The sequence below is a fragment of the Neophocaena asiaeorientalis genome, unplaced genomic scaffold, assembly GCF_003031525.2.
Source record: "Neophocaena asiaeorientalis asiaeorientalis breed wild unplaced genomic scaffold, Neophocaena_asiaeorientalis_V1.1 scaffold345, whole genome shotgun sequence".
NCBI classification, from domain to species: Eukaryota; Metazoa; Chordata; class Mammalia; order Artiodactyla; family Phocoenidae; genus Neophocaena; species Neophocaena asiaeorientalis.
The window spans coordinates 3,927,244-3,948,094 of record NW_020175181.1 but is presented as its reverse complement, the minus strand read 5'-3'; the positions used below and the strand labels follow the sequence as shown (position 1 = coordinate 3,948,094).

General features: G+C 41.4%; 1 protein-coding gene across 4 annotated transcripts in view; it reads right to left on the bottom strand.

The window, feature by feature from the left end:
• Positions 1-6,885, bottom strand: part of LOC112412789 (ATPase family AAA domain-containing protein 2B-like) — a 113,150-nt gene extending 106,265 nt beyond the window's left edge. For all 4 annotated transcript variants that reach the window (XR_003005859.1, XM_024764504.1, XM_024764505.1 and 1 more), the window contains exon 1: positions 6,335-6,885. Coding sequence is in view for 3 of the 4 variants with exons in the window: in XM_024764504.1 (XP_024620272.1) it covers positions 6,335-6,550 (216 nt within the window). In the remaining variant the exon portion in view is untranslated. The remainder of the gene's footprint in view (positions 1-6,334) is intronic.
• Positions 6,886-20,851: the final 13,966 nt, after the last annotated feature.

Below are 20,851 nucleotides of genomic sequence, written 5' to 3'. Positions count from 1 at the left end.
AAATTTAAAAAAAAATTACTGGGACATAAAGAGTTGCCCATTCTCATTGATAATCAAAGAAAAGCAATTAAAAAGCTAGATATTGACAAATACTGGCAGGGGTGTAGGGATATAGGAACTCCTATACACCACTCCAAAAATGGAGACCAGAACAACAAATCTAGAGATAATATTGAAGTACACATATACTCTATTCCACTTCTGGGTATTGAATTGCAGTATGTAACATACAAGGAGTACATTGCACAATTCCAGGGGGAGCCAGTAACACAGACTATAGTGTGAATGGTGCCTCCTTGACTTTTGCAACATGGCAGCCCTATAACAATGAACCAAAGAGACAAAATGTTTGTCTACATGGCACTTAACACTTTAACGTAGTAGCTGGTTGATAAATATTTATTGATTGAATGAAAGAACAAAGGAATAAGCAAGTCTCACTACCAAAAGATAAACTCAATGACTTCCAAGCTCCTATCTGGCAAGATTAGAGAACATTTCATTCTAAGAGTATCTGAAGCACCACTGTTTCAGAGATCCCAATTTGGGTCCTAGAATACAGATAGAAACTAATAACGCTAAACATATTTAATCAATAGTATGTATCATCATATATAAATATACCATATAATGTCTTTTCAACAGGTTTAAAGTATGAAACATTTTCTACAAATGGAAAACACTTATCTACCCCAGAGATAAATAGATTCCTAGAGCATAAAATAAATGTACACACTGATAAATCAGTATCACCAAGTAGAGGGAAAGATGGCAGCACAAGTACACTGGAGACCACAAGGCCTCAGGCTTAGTCTTTTTATAGGGGTTTTTTACCCAAGCCATCTTTAAAATACTGGGAAGCAAAAATATTGCCAAAGAGTGGTCTCTACGTGCTATGCCTGCTCCTCTCCCTACACGCACCCCGTGAAATCAGGCAGCAAAGCAATTACTGAAAAATCACTGTCCTATATTTCATATCCCTATAGGCTACTGTTCATACTTCCAGTCTCAATACTAGACACCACAACTCCAGATATTCTAATAAAAATCTGTCTATACACAGTGCGTACAGTATTTTCTGACTGTATAATGGCATCCTTCTTCACTTTTTCAGATTTTTTTTTTTTTTGCGGTACGCAGGCCTCTCATTGTTGTGGCCTCTCCCGTTGCGGAGCACAGGCTCCAGACGCAGAGGCTCAGCGGCCATGGCTCACAGGCCTAGCCGCTCCGTGGCATGTAGGATCTTCCCGGACCGGGGCACGAACCCGTGTCCCCTGCATCAGCAGGCGGACTCTCAACCACTGTGCCACCAGAGAAGCCCTGGCCCCTATCTTGAACTGATTTATCCTGTTAATAATTTCTCATGTGTATACCGTGTGCATACTTAGAGCTCTGAAGGTAGGGGCTATGGTTTATTTACCCTCTATTCTCAGAGTCCAATCAACACAATTTTCACATACTAGATCGGCTCCTTAATATGTTATTCATTCATTCATTTAACAAGTATCAATATTTATTAAGCACCTTCTATATGCCAAATGATGCACTAGGCCCTGGGAATGCAGCAGTCGGGAAGAAAGTAAGATATAGTGGCTGGTCCCAGGGAGCTTACAGCCTACTCTAATAGAAGAGTCTAGGAGAGAAAGACTTTAACCAAAGGCGTATATTCTACCTCCAGATAAAACTACAATAACAATCTAAAAATGAAAAAAAAAAATCTTATACCAAAATACTCACAGTTCAAAAGCATCTGAAGTTCAGAATCTTACAGCATATACTCAAAGTATCTAAAAGCTAATACAAATCACAGTCTATTAATTTTAACAGATAACTTTTCTATTGTTTGATATAAGCCACACACAATAGTTACGTCTCTAAAAACTGTCTAGCTCATATTTAAATAAAGTTAACACATTTTACATGTTTTTCCCCCCAACTCTGTACTTCCATAGAACTTTTTTTTTTCCATAGAACTTTTTATCCAAAATTCCATATGCTTTTTACTCAACTCATCTTTCACAAAATCCTCCCCCAGCACAGAGACATAACAGAAATATAAAATATTCCTAGTACAAGATCAAAAACCCAAATATCAAGAAATCAAACTTCATTATGTATGTCCAAAAAAAATACCAAATACATAATTCAAAGTAATGCAGCACTTTTCTGAAGTGGAACCTTAAAGAGACAGGATCACACCCCATTCAGGTGCAGACACTGGTTGGGCTCCTTAGTTCTCATAACAAGTATTAATCCTACCACCTGTCCACCTAGCTTTCAGAGGTTACAGGTTTATCTATAATTAGGTATTTAGAAGACATGCAATCAAGGATGGTTAAAAAGATTATTTGCCAGGGAAAATGATTTACGGAATTAATATGCATTCACTTCTACAAGTGTAAATTTCATCCTTGACCTAAAAAACTGCAAGTTTGTATATTTGAACTACAGAAATGGCCAAAAACTGAATTTTTTTTCACATTTCCCTCTCTTTTTTTTGACATTTTAATTTTTTTACTTTATCTTTTTTTAAACATCTTTATTGGAGTATAACTGCTTTACAATGTTGTGTTAGTTTCTGCTGTATAACAAAGTGAATCAGCTATGAATTTTTTAAAGTTGCATTTTCAGTTGGATACCGGAGATAATCCTATGAACTCTATAGCTGCTTTGGTTCAAAACTGTGACGGGGAAATTGTTTTACAACATTACTCAATATCACCCATATGCTGCTCTATATGAATTTTTTTTAAGGTAAGATTATTATCTTTTTTTATAAATTTATTTATTTTATTTTTGGCTGCGTTGGGTCTTCATTGCTGCAGGCAGGCTTTCTCTAGTGGGGCGAGTGGAGGCTACTCTTCGTTGCGGTGCGCGGGCTTCTCACTGCGCGCGGGCTTCTCACTGCAGTGGCTTGTCTTGTGGCGCACGGACTCTAGGCGCACGGGCTTCAGTAGCTGTGGCTCACGGGCTTACATGCTCCACGGCATGTGGGATCTTCCTGGACCAGGGCTCGAACCCATGTCCCCTGCATTGGCAGGCAGATTCTTAACCACTGGTGCCACCAGGGAAGCCCCATATATGAATCTGATATAAGGAAAAACTTGCTCTACTCTGAGGAACTTGTATTTTTCCCTACTCATCTGAGTTATATACATAGTTACATTTCCCTCTCAGACTTCTTTTCCATGTTTAACCCTCAATTTCCACCACTCTGCTTCTGTTACATTGGCAAATGAATGAATGTTGGAAAAGAATAAGTACAGAATGATAAAAGAGCATATTAAAGAAGGATTGAGAGGTTATTTTCTAAAAATAAAATCAAAAATCAAACAAATTTACCTATGATGTTACTTAAAATATGTATTTTGATTCTCTCAACTAAGATGTGGATTCAAAAAAGCTCAAAAAATACAAAAAGCTAGTGACAAGCCAAAAGTACCAACAAACAGGCCTAAAAGAGGTAGAAAAAGAGTTGAACTATTTTCAAAGACTGCTTTCCAGTTCTGTGACTACAGTATTAGTTTGCCAAGAGTGACTCTTAGGTGAAGCAAATAAATGCTAATTACTGACGTTTAGATTAACCTAAAAGAGGTGAAGTTTTATACATGTTAAACAAAAAAGCCAAGTATCAATATATAGCAGTAATTATTATACAACTAACTGCAGAGCACAAGTCAACTTGACATTAAAGTATAGGCACAAAAAAATCATTCCAATAACCTACAGAATGTATCATGTTTGTATTTCCCCACCCTACACACACTTGGGGGGAAAGCAAAGCTATGACAGATCATGGTCCTAAGGTTTTTTAGAGCAAATAAAATGTCTCTAGACACAGTGGATGAAATAGCCTACAAAGAGTCAGGGCCGGGGGTGGGTAGAAATCAGCATCAACTGTAAAGTGAAGAATATCACACAAAAATAGAAAAAAGGGAAACTCTTCAACTTCTATTGTATCAAGACGAATACATTTCTTCCTACAAAAATAAGTCTCCTAAAGCAACGGCATGAGCAGCCCCATTTTCCACCAAATAAGTCTTTAGAGATGACAGCAAATGTCTAAGACACCACAGACACAGAGGGTGCCTTTAGGTACACCAGAAAGGGTGAATCAGGAGTGCTAAATTCTTATAACATAAAACAAACTTGAAAGCAAGAGCTTACCAAACTCAAATCAACCCATTTCAGAAATACACAACAAGGAAATATACAACCGGCTTCATAAATATACATAAACTTAAATTCGGAATTATAACTTATGTTCTTCTAAAGGACCAATCACAACATAGGATTAGTAAATCTCTTAAATTTCTGGGAGAAAGCAATTAGATCATTCCATCATCTACTAGGGTCAAAATATCAACCTTCTTAAAACTGAGAAACAAATGTTTCAAAGTAAGTCTCCACTGGCCTGTTGTTCATGGTCTTTCAATACATTTTAAAAAGACCTTTGAAACAAAGTTTCATTAGTATCCTTCTAGAAAGAGCTCTAATATCTTTCATTCTAGCAATTGAAAAGCTACCGCATGTTCATTTCTACATTAGATTATTGATTCCTTGCCTTTTAACATCTCCATAACAGCTGCCTGACAAATTACCTCACCTTATTCCTCAGGGGGTAAGGACAGCATAATATCCATGAATTCAAAAAGGGGACCACAAAATGATCAGTGACAGATGAGCTAATTGATTCACATAAACAAGACACTGCTCTAATAGGCTAGGCATTCATAGCATTATACAATTAAATGCTTACACTCTAAATATTTTATTTGTCCTTAAGGATACAGGACAAACCCTTCTTAAATTACTTTTATTTTAAAATATGTTAGCTTCATAAAGTCAGTAAGCTTGTACCTGTTTGCAATAATTTCTACAGAAAGTCTGTAATTATTCTGAATAGTTTGCACAACTTTCAGATTTAGCTTTCTTATTTCAACCTAAGAGAGCTAGCTATAAGATCCAAAATAAGTCTACTCATAAAGCAATTTTTAAAATATGTTCCAGATTTTTAGCAAAATAAAGGCCAATTATATTTTCAAAGATACAACATATTTCAGATAAGTACAGTAAAATATGTCTATTGTATTTGCCTTGGTTCATTCTGATTAGTGTCAGAACAGTATGAGATACAGAGAAAAAAATACATAATTTGTATTTAATATAATTTGTACAGAATTTGTACTTGTATGCCAACATAATCTTGTAGACCCCTACAGAAAATGAAATATTACTTTCCTCCCCTAAGAATAACAAAATGATGTGGATTTAAAGGACTATGTTAAATGAACAAGTTCCAGTCAAATTACTCTTAGAAAATTAGCCTCTCTGTAGACAGATGCAACACTCTTTTCTAAATTCATAACCAATCTCATAACACAACCTTATCAATTCCTTTAAAGTGATAAAACATACGTGCTAGCTTAGAGCCTTACCCTGTAATAAATTTCAAGATCTACCACTTTAAAAAAAAAAATACTAAATCATCACCGGTCTTCTTCAAATGTCACTTTCGCAGTAGTAGGACGATGGTGTTTATTCACCTTTTATAAACTATTCCCAGAGCAAAAATGGAGACATCCAAGACACCAATTTGGAGATGATAGTACCTACTATCAATAATATTCGACACGTTTCTTTCGACGTGCCGCTTTTGTGACCTGAAGGCTCTACTAGAAAGCTCTACCGAGTCCCTACTAGAACCCTGGTTCGCTGGCTGGCTGATTCTCCAGCTAAACATCACGTTTGATCGCTCCTGCCTGGAGAGGCGATAGTGTTGATTTTGTTTTTAAAGTTGGTGTCAGAGCAGCTCCAAACTTTTTTCACCATTCCTGCCTGGCTGCCAACTGGAGCTCTCCGTTCACTTCCTCACAAACTTGAACCACCCCCAAACAGTTTGAGAGTAAGCTGGAGTTAGACACCGGCAGGAGCTCACACACTTACAGGAAGGGTTTGACACCGCATAAAACTTTCACTTCTCTCCAACCCTTCCACCCGGGAACTCTGGCCCTTCGCTCTTGCTCCCCTAGAATTCCCCTCTCAGGCGGGACAAGGACACGGAAAGCAGGCTGTTCTAATGTCCCCGAAAAGACACCCCCCTCCATAGCCCTCTCCCCTGGACTCAAGTCCTGTTCTTTACACAAAAGAGCGGGGCCAGCAAAGCTGTCGTGGCCCTACCTAGCCGGCTGCCATCCTCCAACGCACCCGCAGACCCGGTCTCCGGCCGCCCGAGCGGTCTCCACTGGAGGCTTGTTGCCCCAACCCGGCCAGACAAAGCCCCGGCGGCCGGGCCGACTCGCAAGCCTCCGGACTCGGGCTGCCGCGCTCTTACCCGGGCCTCATCCAGAGCGACGCCGGCGCCGCCACTTCCCCCGGCCTTGGCGGCGGGGCAGCTGGCAGCGCGGGTCTTGGAGGAGCGGGTCCGAGAGGAGATGAAATGGCTGCTGCCTCCGGTCGCCCCAGGCTCTACTCCGGCCCCAGGCCCAGGCCCGGGCCCAGGCGACTTAGATCCGAGAAGCCGCAGAGAGCTCTTCCGGGTGTTCACCATGGTCCAGCCAGGAGAACGGGGTCCACGCCGCGCCCGCGGCGCCCGCCGCGCCGGGGAGAGCCGAGGAAGGCCGGCCCGCCTGCCGGGCAGTCAGGGCTAGTGGAGCCGGGCCGGGAAAGACAAGACGACCCGGACTCTGCGCAGCGCAGACGAGGACAGGCGAGGGTAGGGCAGAGGAAGGGAAGTCGGCGTGCGAAGGCAGGTAGCGGGAGACGAGAGCGATGTTCCAGGCCAAGAGCTCAGACCCTCCGCCGGCTTCAACCTACTCAGCGGGAGCCAAGCGGAGCCGCCATTTCTACCCCTTTCTCTCCCGTTCTCGCTCTCGAGCTCCGTGCGTCAGGGCTCCAGCGCCGCAGGGCCGACAAGACCTCTTCCGACTTGGCCGCTGCGGGGCGCTGCAAGGCCGGCCAGCCCTTTCCTTGCCGGCTCTCCCTCCTCTTCCCCCGCCCCGCCAGTAGGCCCCGCCCAACGGCGCGCCGTCAGCGCTCGACGGCCACGGAAGGGACGCTCTGGGCTGTTTCAGCTCTATGGTTTCCAGGTCTGGTGGCCGCCTAGGAAGTGGGGGGATGGGAAAAACCAGAATGCGCGCGGGACTAGCTAGCGCCGTGTAGTTCGGTCGTGGAGTCTTCGTAGCCTGCCAGGACCGACTACCCCTGCACCCCCAGCATCATCCCAGGTGGCCTCGATGGAGCGAGGAACTACCCGAAAAGGTGGGGGATGGAGGGGGACCGGTGAAGACGAGGGCGCTGTGACCTGAGTTGGAATCCCAGGGATACCCAAGGCAAGACACTGAACTTGAGTTGTACTTTTCACGGCTGTAAAAATGTGAATGATAACTGAGATAAAATATATCTGTGCCGTATCTGGCACACGATAAGCTTAAGAAAGAGCAAACGCTAGAACCCTGCCTCTCTAAACAAAGCAAGGCACTGACGATTTCTATAACCTTAGCCAGACCTAAGGTGTAGTCACGAAGAGTGAATTCTTCGTACTAAAAGCTTTCTTTTAGCACTGCTGCCCCGCCCGCGCAAGAATTAAGAATACAAAAAGCTGAATACAAGGATATAAAATGTGTGATTTAACTTTCAAAGAAAAAGATTAAGGGACGCAATTAATATGAAAAGCTATGCTGTAAGTAGAATTATGTTCATTTCCAAAAATTGCCTCGCTAAGGAAAGTTGAAGACTCAAGAACAGTGCTGTAAAAATCAACAAGCTGCATCAAAATTAGAAATTCCACCCATCCAAGCTCCCAGTTGGTCAACAAAACTGCATAATGCAATGGGAATGGAAATAGGTTTTCTGTTGGGGAATCAGAATAGATTCCAGGAAAGCAGACAAGTCTCTCTTACACTAATTTGCATACCACACCCTCCCCAGAACACTTCCCCCACAAATTAAAACCGGCCTCTTTGGGTGTGGAGACCTCATAATGGAAGACCTGAGTTTTCCTGTGTCAATTACCTATGAGATCATTGAACAGGATAAACAATTTCATTTCCTGCAGAAAGAGGCTGGCCTTAAGTAGTATTTGAAGTGTCCTGAAGAGGTGTATGGTATGCAAATTAGCACACAAAGGACTTGAGTGCTTTCTTCCTTTGTTTCTGTGTTTGTAATTGTAGTCCTAAATTGAGAAAGCCAGATTGTTATTCAGGTTATGATAACCTATAGCATTTACTAACACCAAATGTTTATTCTAACCCCAATTGCTGTTAGATACTCTGTCAGGCCAGGAAATGGAGATTTTTTGAAAACAACATAGTTCTAGCCCTCAAAGAGGTCACAGACAAGGAGGGAATGGAGACAGGCAAGGAACCAGTAAGCTGCAGAACAATGTGATTAGAAAGAATAAGGCAGAGGGACTTCCCTGGCCGTCCAGTGGCTAAGACTCCCAGCCTCCAATGCAGGGGGCACAGGTTCAATCCCTGGTTGGGGAACTAATATTCCCACATGCTGTGCCAGCCAAACAAAAGAAAGAAAGAAGGAGAGGGAAGGAGGAAGGAAGGAAGGAAGGAAAGAAAGAATGAGGCAGAGACCTCTAATTCAAGCAGGGAGCTTTTGAGAGGTGATGACTCCTGAGATGCATCTTGAACCACAAAATGGAGAAAGGAAACATGGACAAAAGAAAGGAAAGTTTGAAAAAGATATGAAAGAGTTGCTTGTTTTACACAGTATGACCTGAAGAAAATAATTGAAAAAATCAATTAAAATCGTTTTTAAACTTTACTTAAAACTATGTGAGGGCTTCCCTGGTGGCGCAGTGGTTAAGAATCCACCTACAATGCAGGGGACATGGGTTCGAGCCCTGGTCCGGGAAGAACCCACATGCCACAGAGCAACTAAACCCACGAGCCACAACTACTGAGCCCATGTGCCACAACTACTGAAGCCCGTGCACCTAGAGCTCTTGCTCCACAACAAGAGAAGCAACCCCAGCCCGCACACTGCAACGAAGAGTAGCCCCTGCTCACTGCAACTAGAGAAAGCGCACGCACAGCAACAACAGCCCAATGCAGCCAAAAATAAATAAAATAAATCTTTTTTTTTTTAAAACTGTATGAGCTGGCAAGATACTAAGGAATACATAGACCAAAAACTAAGTCACAGCAGGAACTCAGAAAAGCAAGCAAAGCTCTAAAGACAGCTTTCACTTTCAGTACATTTGCTCAACTCAAGTGAATTTGATCTTCTATTTCCTCTGCCTACAGGAGATAGGAAAGACAGAAGACATAGTCCAGAACCTGCTCAAGTTACAGAGTCTAACGTAATAACCCTGCAAAATCCTGGTACAAAAAAGGATACACCTAAGTATAAGGGTGAATTAGAAATCAATGAACTGGGACTTCCCTGGGGGCACAGTGGTAAAGAATCCGCCTGCCATTTCCGGGGACATGGGTTTGAGCCGTAGTCTGGGAAGACCCCACATGCTGTGGAGCAACTAAGCCCATGCACCACAACTACTGAGCCTGCACTCTAGAGCCCATGCACCACAATTATTGAGCCCACGTGCCACAACTACTGAAGCCCATGCACCTAGAGCCTGTGCTCCGTGACAAGAGAAGCCACCACAATAAGAAGTCCGCGCACTGCAACAAAGAGTAGCCCCTGCTCGCTGCAACTAGAGAAAGTCCACCCGCAGCAACGAGGACCCAATGCAGCCAAAAATAAATATAAATTTATTAAAAAAAAAAGAAGAAGAAATCAACCAACCAACCTTCCCATCACTAATCTCCAGGAAGCTGCAAGAACTGCCTTTCCCAACATTTACACTAAGAATGAGAGGGGGAAAAAAATATCCCTTAAGAATTCAAAACAACAAACGGATCCTCAGATTTACAGGCTAAAGTCACCAAATCTGATAGGTATGAAAAACCTCAGGACGATAATTTAAATAGGCTTAAGTCAAAAGTGATCCTAAGCACAAAGCAAAGGCAAATGTAAACTATCTCCAAAAGAATGCAGCTTCAACAGGATATGCAAAAACTCATGAATATGACTCAGTTAAAAACAAATCATCAAAAATAGCTAACACACACATACAAAAAGCCAGCCAGCACAAAAGAATAGACAACAGAATGAGACCCACAATTTTATATTCAGATATGTACTATACGTCAAAGATTAGAAAATATTATTAAGTAAAAATGACAGTACATTTTAAAAGAATGAGTTAGAACATATAAAAATAAAAAGATTAGGGCTTCCCTGGTGGCTTAGTGGTTGAGAGTTCGCCTGCCGATACAGGGGACGCGAGTTCGTGCCCCAGTCCGGGAAGATACCACGTGCCGCGGAGCGGCTAGGCCTGTGAACCATGGCCGCTGAGCCTGCGCGTCCGGAGCTTGTGCTGCGCAACAGAAGAGGCCACAACAGTGAGAGGCCCACGTACCGCAAAAAAAAAAAACAATCCATTAGAAAATGAGGAAAAGACCAGAAGTTATTTCACGTAAGAGGATATATAGATGGAAAATAAGCATACTGAAAGTTTTCAGGGGTGGTGCAGTGGTTAAGACGCCACGCTCCCAATGCAGGGGGCCTGGGTTCAACCCCTGGTCAGGGAACTAGATCCCATGTGCATGCCACAACTAAGAGTTCACATGCCACAACTAAGGAGCCCGCGTGCCGCAACTAAGACCGAGCACAACCAAATTAAATAAATAAATAAAATATTTGAAAAAAAGAAAGATTTCAACATCATTAACCAATAGTGAAATGCAAATTGAGACTATGATGAGTTATTATTACACACCTGTTAGAAAAACTAAAAAAAATAGTAACAATACCAACTGCTGGTGAAGAGGCAAAGAAACTGGATTATTCATTCATTGCTGGTGAGAATGCAAAATGGTACAGCAAATCCCAATCTGAAAAGCAGTTTGATGGTTTCTTAAAAATTTAAATATACACTTAACAATACAGTCCAGCTACTGCAACCCTGTGTATTTATTCCAAAGAAATGAAAATTATATCCACATAAAAACCTGTAGAACATAGTTCATTGCAGCTTTATTTGTAATAGCCAAAAAAAAGTCACTCATAGGTCAAAGGTTAAACAAACTTTGGTACATCCATCACAGAATACTGCTCAACAATAAAAAGGAATTAACCAGTAATACACACAAAAATGTATGAATCTCAAAGGCATTACACTTAAGCAGAAGGAAGGAAATCATATATATGACAGCATAAAACAAAATAGAAAGCAAATAATAGAGAAATTCAAAATCAAAAGTTGATTCCTGGGAGTTCCCTGGTGGTCTATTAGTTCAGATTTGTCACTTTTACTGCAGAGGCCCAAGTTCAGTCCCTGGTTGGGGAAATGAGATCCCACAAGCTGTATGCCAAGCCCAAAATAAAATAAAAAAGGTACATTTCTGTAAAAAGGAAAAAAAAGAGAGAGAAAGAGAGAAAGGAAAGATAATCCACTAGCCAGACCAGTCAAAGGGGGAAAAAAAGCGAGAAGACCCAAATTACAAATTTCAAGAATGAAGTATAAACATCACTCAAGATCTTAGACTTCAAGTAGCAAACTATTTTCTTGTTGTAAATGGCCAGTTTGTAAATATCTCAGGCTTTGCAGGCCACCCATGGTGTATTTCACATACTCTTTGTTTTGATTTGATTTTTGGTTTTTTGCTTGTTTTTTAACAATACTTTAAAAATGTAAAAACCATTCTTAGTTCACAAATGTACATAAATAGGCCACAGACTAGATTTGGCCCACAGGCTGCTAATTGCCAACCTCTACTATAAACTTTAAAGGGACAACTAATAAATAATAAGGAACAACAAGTTATTTTAAAAAAGAAAATAATAATAATAAGGAACAACTTAACTTTATGCCAGTAAGTTCCAAAACATAGGTAAAGTAGACAAATTACCTGAAATAAAACTAATTACTAAAGTTCACTCATAAAGAAATAGATAACCTGAATACCCATATTATTAATTAAAGAATTAAATATGTCATTAAATACTATTCCACAAAAAAAAAAAAAACTGAAAATAAAGATATTTGTACATTAAAAAAAAAAAAAAAAAATACTATTCCACAAATGTTACACCAGTCCCAGATGACTTCACTGGTGAATTCTATCCAATATGTAAGGAAAAACAATACCAGTTTTATCCTAACCCTAACCCTGATTCTTTTGGAATATAGAAGAAATATTTCTCAATTCACTTACAAAGTCAGCATAACCCTTATATTAGAACCAACAGCATAAAATAAACCCACAAACTAATTATTATACATATATAAAGAGACAAAAAAATTCCTTAACAAAATATTATGAAATCAAATCCATGAATATATAAAAAGACTGATAAATCATGACCAAGTGGGATTTACCCCAGGAACACAAGATTAGTTAAACATTTGAAACTGAAATAATCAGTGTAATTCATCATATCAACACAATAAAGAAGAAAAACCATAAGGTCATCTGAGTAGATCTAAAAAAACATTTAACATATTCAACATCTATTTGTGATTTTAGCAAACTCAATAGAGTAGGAATAGAAGGTAACTTCCTCAGCCTTATAAAGAGCACCACAGGGACTTCCCTGGTGGTCCAGTGGTAAAGAATCCTCCTTACAATGCAGGGTACGGGGGTTCCGTCCCTGATCAGGGAACTAAGATCTCACATGCTGCAGGGCAACCAAGGCTGCGCGCCACAACTACTGAGCTCGCACACCTCAACTAGAGAGCCTGCGTGCCACAAACTACAGAGTGCACGCACCCTGGAGCCTGTGTGCCACAACTAGAGAGAAACCCGCATGCCACAATGAAAAATCCCTCATGCCTCAACGCAGGTCCTGCATGCTGCAACTAAGACCCGACACGGCCAAAAATAAAAAATAATTTAAAAAAAAAATCCTATATCCAGCATCATAATAAATGGTGACATTGATTTCTTTCCCCCTAATTTCAAGAACAAGGCAAGGACGTCTGCTCTAATCATTTCTATTCAACACTGGACTGAAAGTCCTGGGCAATGCAATAGTAAAGAAAAGTAAATAAAAGGTATATAATTTGGAAATGAAGAAGGAACTATTATGTCCTATGATAATCTCATGGGAAATCTTAAAAACAATAATAATAAATAAATAAATAAACTAGTAGGTCTAATATGTGATAAAGTTTAGCAAAGTCACAAGGCATCAATTTATTAAAAATTTATTTCTGTACAGTTGTAATGAACAATATATAATCTATATACTGAAAACTAAAAAACACTGCTAAGGAAAAAAAGGAAGATCTAAATAAGTGGAGAGATTTACCAGATGACTTAATATTGTTAGGATGAAAATTATTATCCCCAAATTGATCAACAGATCCAAGCCAATCCCAGTCAAAATCCCAGCAGACATTTTGTAGAAATTGAGAAATTGAATCATCACCTAAACAATCAGGAAAAGACAAAAATACAGAACTTACACTACTTCATTTTAAGTCTTACAACAAAGGTATAATAATATAGTGTAGATATATAATCAAAGAGCTCAATGGAAAAGAATAGAGTCCAGAAAGAAACTCACATATATGGTTAATTGATTTTTGCAAAGAGGACAAGGTAATTAATAGAGAAAGGATAGCCTATTCAATTAATGATTCTACAATAGAACAACTGTATATCCCTGTGGCAAGGGCGGGGGGGGGAAGCCTTGACCATTACCTCATTCTATGTAGAAAGAATAACTTCAAATTGATCACACACTTAAACGCAAGGCCAAAACTATAATTTTTTTTACAATAAAACCTACCTTGGGGCTTCCCTGGTGGCGCAGTGGTTGAGAGTCCACCTGCCGATGCAGGGGACACGGGTTTGTGCCCTGGTCCGGGAAGATCCCACATGCCGCGGAGCAGCTGGGCCCGTGAGCCATGGCCGCTGGGCCTGCGCGTCCGGAGCCTGTGCTCGGCAACGGGAGGGGCCACAGCAGTGAGAGGCCCGCATACCGCCAAAAAAGAAAAAAAAAAAACCTACCATGGGGTAGGCAAAGTCTTATTACAAAGGACCCAAAAATGGGACTTCCCTGGCAGTCCAGTGGTTAAGACTCCATGCTTCCGTTGCAGGGGGCACTTGTTTGATACCTGGTAAGGGAACTGAAATCCTGCATGCCACAGGGAGCGGCCAAAAAAAAAGGACACCAAAACATAAACTATTAAGGAAAAAGTTGGTAGATTGGGCCTTCACTTTGAAAACCACTTTTAAGAAAATTAAAAGGCAAGCCATGGGGAATTCCCTGGCAGTCCAGTGGTTAAAACTTGGCACTTTCACTGCTGTGGTAAGCCACAGACTGGGAGAAAGTATTGATAAAAATAAGAACAGAAAATAATAGAATATAAAGACTTAACTGCAAGGATAAGCAAGGACAAAATTAGTTGGGTTTTTTGTTTTTTTGCTTTACTTCTGATGAAGTTAAGGTAGACACTGTAACTCTATAAGGAGGTCCTTAGAGAAGAGTTGGTACTGATTCCATAAGTATAAGATGAGTTCCAAGAGACGGTATTTCTAAGAAGCATGACACATTTTATGAACACTGAATCGTTAGACAAAATCAGAATTGGTGACATTAGCATTTTATACTCTCCAATATGATAACTACCACATATGGCTATTTAAATCTAAATTTAAGGAGCTTCCCTGGTGGCACAGTGGTTAAGACTCCGCCTGCCAATGCAGGGAACACAGGTTTGAGCCCTGGTCCGGAAAGATCCCACATGCCATCCAGCAACTAAGCCCGTGCACCACAACTACTGAGCCTGCACTCTAGAGCCTGTGAGCCACAACTACTGAGCCCACGTGTCACAACTACTGAAGCCCGCACACCTAGAGCCCGTGCTCTGCAACAAGAGAAGCCACCGCAATGAGAAGCCCACACATCACGGCGAAGAGTAGCCCCCGCTTGCCGCGACTAGAGAAAAAGCCTGTACGCAGCAACAAAGACCCAATGCAGCCATAAATAAATAAATAAACAAATAAATAAAAAATGGATCAAACACCTAATGTAAGAGCAAAAACTATAGAATGCTTAGAGAAAAACATAGAGGAAAATCTTCATGACATTTGAGAGAGCAATAGTTTCTGCCAGAAGCACAAGGGGAAAAAAAGAAAAAACAGATAAACTGAACTTTATCAAAATTAAAAACATGTATATCAGGGACTTCCCTGCAGTCCAGTGATTAAGATGTCACCTCCGGGGCTTCCCTGGTGGCACAGTGGTTGAGAGTCCGCCTGCCAATACAGGGGACACAGGTTCGAGCCCTAGTCTGGGAAGATCCCACATGCCACGGAGCAACTAAGCCTGTGTGCTACAACTACTGAGCCTCTGCTCTAGAGCCTGCAATCCACAACTACTGAGCCCGAGTGCCCCAACTACTGAAGCCCGCGTGCCTAGAGCCTGTTCTCTGCAACAAGAGAAGCCACCGCAATGAAGAGTAGCCCCCACTCACCGCAAGTAGAGAAAGCCCATGCACAGCAATGAAGACCCAATGCAGCCAAAAATAAAATAAATAAAATAAATAAATTTATTTTTTTAAAAATGTCACCTTCCAATACAGGGTGTGTGTGTTCGATTCCCAGTGGGGGAGCTAAGATCTCACAAGCCTTGTGGCCAAAAAACCAAAACATAAAATAGAAGCAATATTATAACAAATTCAATAAAAGACTTTAAAAATGGTCCACATCAAAAAAATCTTTAAAAAAAACCCCAAAAACTGGGCTTCCCTGGTGGCGCAGTGGTTGAGAGTCCGCCTGCCGATGCAGGGGACACGGGTTCGTGCCCCGGTCCGGGAAGATCCCACATGCTGCTGAGCGGCTGGGCCTGTGAGCCATGGCCGCTGGGCCTGCGTGTCCGGAGCCTGTGCTCCGCAACGGGAGAGGCCACAACAGTGAGAGGCCCGTGTACCGCAAAAAAAAAAAAAAAAATGGGCAAAGGACTTGATTAGACATTTCTCCAAATAAGATATACAAAAGTTAAGAGCCGCATGAAAAGATATTCAACATCGTTAGTCACTAGGGAAATACAAATCAAAACTGTAATGAGATACCACTTCACACCCATTAAGATGGCCATTTTATAAAAAACAAACAAAAACAGAAAATAACAAGTGTGTTGAGGATACGGAGAAATTGAAACCCTTGTTCATTGCTGACTGGAACGTAAAATGCTGCACTTATTTTACACCTTGACAGTTCCTCAAATAATTAAACATAGAAATACCATATGGGGACTTCCCTGCTGGTCCAGTGAGTAAGACTCTGTGCTCCTAATGAGGGGGGCCCAGGTTTGATCCCTGGTCGGATAATGCATGCATGCCACAACTAAAAGTTCACATGCCGCAGCTAAGAAGTCCGCATGCTGCAACTAAAGATCATGCATGCTGCAACTAAGACCTGGCACAGCCTAAATAAATAAATAAATATTTTTAAAAAAGAAAAGAAATACCATATGATCCATTAATTCCATGTCTAGGTATATACCCAAAATAACTGAAAGCAGAGACTTAATTGGATACTTGTACACCAATGTTCACAGCAGCATTATTCACAATAGTCAAGAGGTAGAAACAATCCAGATGTCCATCCACAGATGACTGAATAAACAGAATGTGATATATATTGTATACATACAATGGAATATTATTTAACATAAAAAGGAATGAAATTCTGATATCATACAACATGATGAACTTGTAAAACATTAAACTAAGTGAAATAAGCCAGACACAAAAGGACAAATATTATACGATTCCTCTTATAAGAGGTACCTAGAATAGGGCAACTTCATAGAGATAGAAAGAGATTATCAGAGGCTGGAGGAATGAGGGAGTGGATTGAGGAGTTATTGTTAAAATGGATACAGAGTTTCTGTTTGGGTGATGAAAATGTCTTCGAAGTGGATAGCGCTGAGTTGCACAAGATTGTGAAAGTACTTAATGCCACTTAAAAATGGTAAAGAAAAAAAAAAAAAGGACTTCCCTGGTGGCACAGTGGTTAAGAATGCACCTGCCAATGCAGGGGACATGGGTTCGAGCCCGTGCGCCACAACTACTGAGCCTGTGCTCTAGAGCCCGCGAGCCACAACTACTGAAGCCCGCACGCCTAGAGGCCATGATTCACAACAAGAGTAGCCACTGCAATGAGAAGCCCGTGTACCACAATGAAGAGTAGCCCCTGCTTGCCACAACTAGAGAAAGCCCGCACACAGCAACAAAGACCCAACACGGCCAAAAATAAAATAAACAATAAAATAACAAAAAAAGCAACTGAGCTTATTAAAAAAAAAGATCATATTAAAAAAAATGTAGGCCTTACCTGGTGGCGCAGTGGTTGAGAGTCTGCCTGCCGATGCAGGGGACACGGGCTTGTGCCCCGGTCTGGGAAGATCCCACGTGCCGCGGAGCGGCTGGGCCCCTGAGCCATGGCCGCTGAGCCTGCCATCCGGAGCCTGTGCTCCGCAACGGGAGAGGCCACAATAGTGAGAGGTCCGCGTACCGCAAAAAAGAAAAAAAGGTAAAAAAAAAACCAAACCAAAACAATAACAAAAACCCTACAGTATTTTGATTATTGTTCTATTGTTAACAGAAGTCAAAAAATAGATCAGCAGAACAGAACACAGACCCAGAATACAGGGCCCAGAACAGTCCTCAGCATTGATGGGGATTTGGTATATAAGGTAGCATTCCAAATTTGTAAGAAAAAAAGGGACTGTTTGTTAATGGTCTTGGGACCATGAGCTCTATCTATTAGATATTACACCAGATAAGTATACCTAGATCTAAGTCCAAGATGTCAACTTGTTCTTTAATAAGCAAGATGGAAGGGCATTAAAATAGATCATTCACTGAATATAGTTAAGCAGATTAAAATAGAAGGTTAACTACAGATGTACTAATACCCCCTTCCCAGATGCCCAACTAAAAGATTAAGAGGAAACCAATAAACAGATTTGCACTGAAAAAAATCAATCAGTGTAATACACTAAATTAATAGAATGAAGAAAAGAAAACACATGATCATCTCAATTGACACAGAAAAGTATTTGACAAAATCCAAGAAACTTTCATGATAAAAACACTCAACAAACTATGACTAGAAGGGAGTTTCTTCAACATGAGAAAGGGCAATCATACTCAATGGTGAAAGGTTAAAAGCTTTCCCCTTAAGATTATGAATAAGACAAGGAAGCCCACTTTTGCCATTTCTATTCAAAATTATATGGGAAGTTCTAGCCAGAATAATTAGGCAAAAATTTTTAATAAATAAATGCCACCCAAATTAGAAAGGAAGAAGTAAAACTATCTCTATTCACAGATGATGTGATCTTGTATGTACAAAATACTACAGAATCTATTTTAAATTTTTATTTGTTTTATTTTTTGGCCATGCTGCACGGTTTGCAGGATCTTAGTTCGCTGACCAGGGATTGTGAAAACGTGGCAGTGAAAACGTGGAGTCCTAATCACTGGACTGCCAGCGTATTCCCAAGAATCTATTTTTTAAAACCCACACAACTATCAGAGCTAATAAATGAATTCAGCAAAGATGCTGTATACAAGATCAACACACAAAAATCAGTGGTATACACTAATGATGAAAAATCCCAAAGGAAATTAAGAAAGCAATTCCTTTCAGAACAGCATCAATAAAAATAAAATACTTAGGAATAAATTTAACCAAGGAGGTACAAGACTTGTACACTGAAAACTACAAAACAAAGAAGACATAAGTAAATGGAAAGATGTCCATATTCATGGTTTGAAAAAACTTAACACTGTTAAGATGTCAATACTCGAATTGCTCTACCAATTCAAAGCAATTCCTACTAAAATTCTTTTTTTTTTTTTTTACAGAAAAGAAAGAGCTGGTCTTAAATTGCAAGGGACCTGGAATAACCAAAACAATTTTTAAAAAGAACAAAGTTGGAGGACTCACACTTCCTGATTTAAAAACCTACTATAAAGCTACAGTAATTAAAACATTATGGGGGGCTTCCCTGGTGGCACAGTGGTTGAGAATCTGCCTGCTAATGCAGGAGACACGGGTCTGAGCCCTGATCTGGGAGGATCCCACATGCCACAGAGCAACTAGGCCCGTGAGCCACAACTACTGAGCCTGCGCGTCTGGAGCCTGTGCTCCGCGACAAGAGAGGCTGCGATAGTGAGAGGCCCGCACACCGTGATGAAGAGTGGCCCCCGCTTGCCACAACTAGAGAAAGCCGTCGCACAGAAACAAAGACCCAACACAGCAAAAATAAATAAATAAATTACTAAACTCCTACCCCCAACATCTTAAAAAAAACCAAAAACATTATGGTACTGTAAGCAGCTCTTTGCAGGAGATCACCCTCATCAGAAAGCCCCTTTTCTTGTCACTTTAGCAAAGCTATAGTATAACTAATTTTTAACCCCCATGCTCTACTCATCTCTGGCCCACACACACCTTTCAAATCTTTTAATCACACAATACTTTGCCTAACTTGTCAGTTCTTTCCATAGATCAAAGAAGTCGAAATGAAGAATAAGTAATTAACAGATGACCAAATCTCTCCCCTAGCTTCCCCTTCAGTAATCTCCCGCACAAACTGTGTGACCAAACTGTGTGAACCAAACTGTATAACATCTAGAGGAAGATCACAAGAAGTCAAGGAGCCTGCAGGCAGGTGGGGGATGGCAACGACTCTGACCCCATATCGCAATGATTAACTGAGATTACTTCTCTCCTTCCCTTTAAAACTTTCATGGCTGAGCAGAATTTTCGGAGGTGGTTTTTGGGGGACCTTGAGTCCACCATCACCCCAGATTGCCAGCATTCTGATTTTTGTTTTAATAAATTCATTTATTATTTATTTATTTTATTGTTGGTTGCATTCGGTCTTCATTATTGCACGCAGGCTTTCTCTAGTTGCGGTGAGTGGGGCTACTCTTTGTTGTGGTGCGTGGGCTTCTCATTGCAGTGGCTTCTCTTGTTGAGGAGCACAGGCTCTAGGCATGCAGGCTTCAGTAGTTGTGGCACGTGTACTCAGTAGTTGTGGCTCACGGGCTCTAGAGCGCAGGATCAGTAGTTGTGGCTCTCGGGCTTAGTTGCTCCATGGCATGTGGAATTTTCGCGGACCAGGGCTCAAACCCGTGTCCCCTGAATTGGCAGGCGGATTCCTAACCACTGTGCCACCAGGGAAGTGCCCAGCATTCTGATTAGAGGCACCTTTCCTTTGCTACCTGTAAGGCCAACTGGCCCGAGGCAGGGGAACGCAATCAGACTCACAGGTTGCATCAGACCGAAACTTTCCGGACCACCCACTTCCAGAAACTGACCTGGAGACTTTCCGGACCACCCAGTTCTAGGAACTGACCTGGGGACTTTCCACCCGGAGCAGCCTTCCCGCCTTTCGAGGGGCGAGACTAACGATCCCAAGACGGATGCAACCGGCACTGGATATTGCCACGATACCCGAAGAGACCACCAAATAAGGAATAACCTGCGCCCTCCCGGATTCACCACACCCCTTTCCCTTCTTCCCCTATAAATTCTGCCCAAACCCTCGCCCGGGCGCGACTTCTCTGGCCCCTTTCTCTCGGACCAGTGAACCTCGCCCGGGAGCGGGCCCAAATAAAGCTTGTTTAAGCTCTCCTCCGTTTCTTGGTGCCGTTCCTTACACTACCAACATTTGTGAGTATGTAACTGACTTTGTAAGCGGCAAGCAGCAGAACCCCCATTGGATAACAGCACTGGTGTAAGGACAGATATATAGATAAATGGAACAGAATTTTGAGTCCAGAAATAAACCAACATATCTAGGG